Source organism: Poecilia reticulata, unplaced genomic scaffold, assembly GCF_000633615.1.
Source record: "Poecilia reticulata strain Guanapo unplaced genomic scaffold, Guppy_female_1.0+MT scaffold_1730, whole genome shotgun sequence".
Taxonomy (NCBI): domain Eukaryota; kingdom Metazoa; phylum Chordata; class Actinopteri; order Cyprinodontiformes; family Poeciliidae; genus Poecilia; species Poecilia reticulata.
The window spans coordinates 1-2,090 of NW_007616461.1; the positions used below are offsets into that span (position 1 = coordinate 1).

Below are 2,090 nucleotides of genomic sequence, written 5' to 3' on the forward strand. Positions count from 1 at the left end.
TGAAACCGCTGAGCAGGGACTGCTCAATCGACACTTGTTGGCCGTCCACAGCAAAAGCTTCCCTCACATCTGTGTGGAATGTGGGAAAGGCTTTCGGCACCCGTCGGAGTTGAAGAAACACATGCGCACGCACACCGGCGAGAAGCCTTATTCCTGTATGTACTGCGACTACAAGTCAGCCGATTCCTCCAATCTCAAAACGCACATCAAGACTAAGCATAGCAAAGAGATGCCGTACAAGTGCGAACGCTGTTTCCAGACCTTCGCAGAGGAGGAGGAGCTGATGCAACACGGACTGACTCACGAGGAGAATAAGACCCACCATTGTGCCCACTGTGATCACAAAAGCTCAAACTCCAGTGACCTGAAACGCCATATCATATCTGTTCACACCAAGGACTATCCACACAAATGTGCGGTGTGCGGAAAGGGCTTCCACCGGCCATCTGAGCTCAAGAAGCACTCTGTGTCTCACCGCACTAAGAAACTCCACCAGTGCCGGCACTGCAACTTCAAAATTGCCGACCCCTTCATCCTCAGCCGCCACATTTTGTCTGTCCACACAAAAGAGCAGCAGGCCTCACCTGAAAAAAGTGAGGCGAAAAGGACAGAGACGCACACTCCCGTTGCGGCGCCTAAAAAGTCTGCACCGAGTGGCTCGGGTGGGTCCGGCCCACCAGCCAGGGTCAGTGCGGCCAGCTTAGCCAGCAGTGTGACTGTTGTTATCGGCAAAGGACAGAAAGAGAAAAGAATTTACCAGTGCCAGTACTGCGACTACAGCACCGGGGACGCTTCGGGGTTTAAGCGGCACGTGATCTCCATTCACACAAAGGACTACCCGCACCGCTGCGAGATCTGTTCCAAAGGGTTCCGACGGCCCTCGGAGAAGAACCAGCATATCATGCGTCACCACAAGGACGTAGTGAAAGCAGAGTGACTCTGACTGAGCCAAATACTGTGCCAGAACAAAGACCAACATCAGAAACGCCCATCACACACCTGAGTCCTTGCACACTCACAGAAACTGTGTGGTGTGTTCGCTCTACTTTTGTCCAATCTGTTGTTTTTGCTCTTTCTAATCCTCAGCCTTATGTTTCTTCGCAGACGTATACTCATGTACATACCATTAAGTCTCTTACAAAGTTAGCACCCTCCTCTTCCCCTTCTTCATAGACTTGCACTTTTTAACTGCATGTCCCCTGCTGGTGACTGTGTGCATGGCAGTTTGTCTTTTTGTAGATACACGTTTTTGGATTTGGCAGGTAGCAATCAGTTCTCGGTCAAAATCGGTCCTAATTATTTGTCTTAATCAAAGTGTAATTTTCAAAAATGTTTGCATCATTCTTTTAAAATATACTTTTAACCCAACAGAGGTATGGATTAGCCACATGTTCTAAGTAGCACTTGTGAAATTCAGTTCGTTTGTGTGCGTGTGAATGAAAGGGAGAAAGAAGGCCATAAAAAGTCCCCCTATGTTGTGCTTCCTGGTGCTTTGATCCCACCAATATGTAACATAATGGTTTTGTTGTGGTAACGAAAACGGAACGGTATCAAAAATCATTCTGTGTCCACCACAATCATTCAATTTACCTGTAAAAGAAGTGGACGCGCTATGGTTGTGATTTAACGTCGACACATGCACATGAATCGCTGTGCAATCAATGCTTTACTTTATGTCCAATATTTCTGTTTCTTGTCTGTAAATGTGCTCAGTTGCCCGGATCAAGCGGAGACTAAGCCCAAAATTTCAGTGTTTCAATCTTTTAATTCAAAGAAGGGAGAGAAACCCAATGAATTTCAAAGTTGATTTGAGTGAAATGTATGTTGGGAATCATACAGTATATGTGGTGCTGCAAATCTGGATCTATGGACTGAATTGTGTTTTCACAGATGTACTTTTGCCAGTAGAAAAGGGAAAATGTATATCTTTCTAGATGCAACATTCAGATGCCAGGTGCTGGTGGTGTATGCGTATTATGGCTTTTTACATCCTTTAACACCTGTGATCATTTCTGTTTTTATATTTATTTCACTTACAACTTGTTGTATAGTTAAGTGTAACTAGACTTCTATGGGACGTAAATTATTGT

General features: G+C 45.4%; 1 protein-coding gene across 1 annotated transcript; it reads left to right on the plus strand.

Annotated features, from left to right (window-relative positions):
* Positions 1-4: 4 nt before the first annotated feature.
* On the plus strand, positions 5-2,084 carry LOC103461481 (zinc finger X-chromosomal protein-like; the record flags this gene model as incomplete). The annotated part of the gene is made up of 1 exon (XM_008403773.2): positions 5-2,084. A coding segment is annotated over one exon (933 nt), but the record flags the coding sequence as incomplete, so codon positions are not given.
* Between the last annotated feature and the right edge of the window lie 6 nt (positions 2,085-2,090).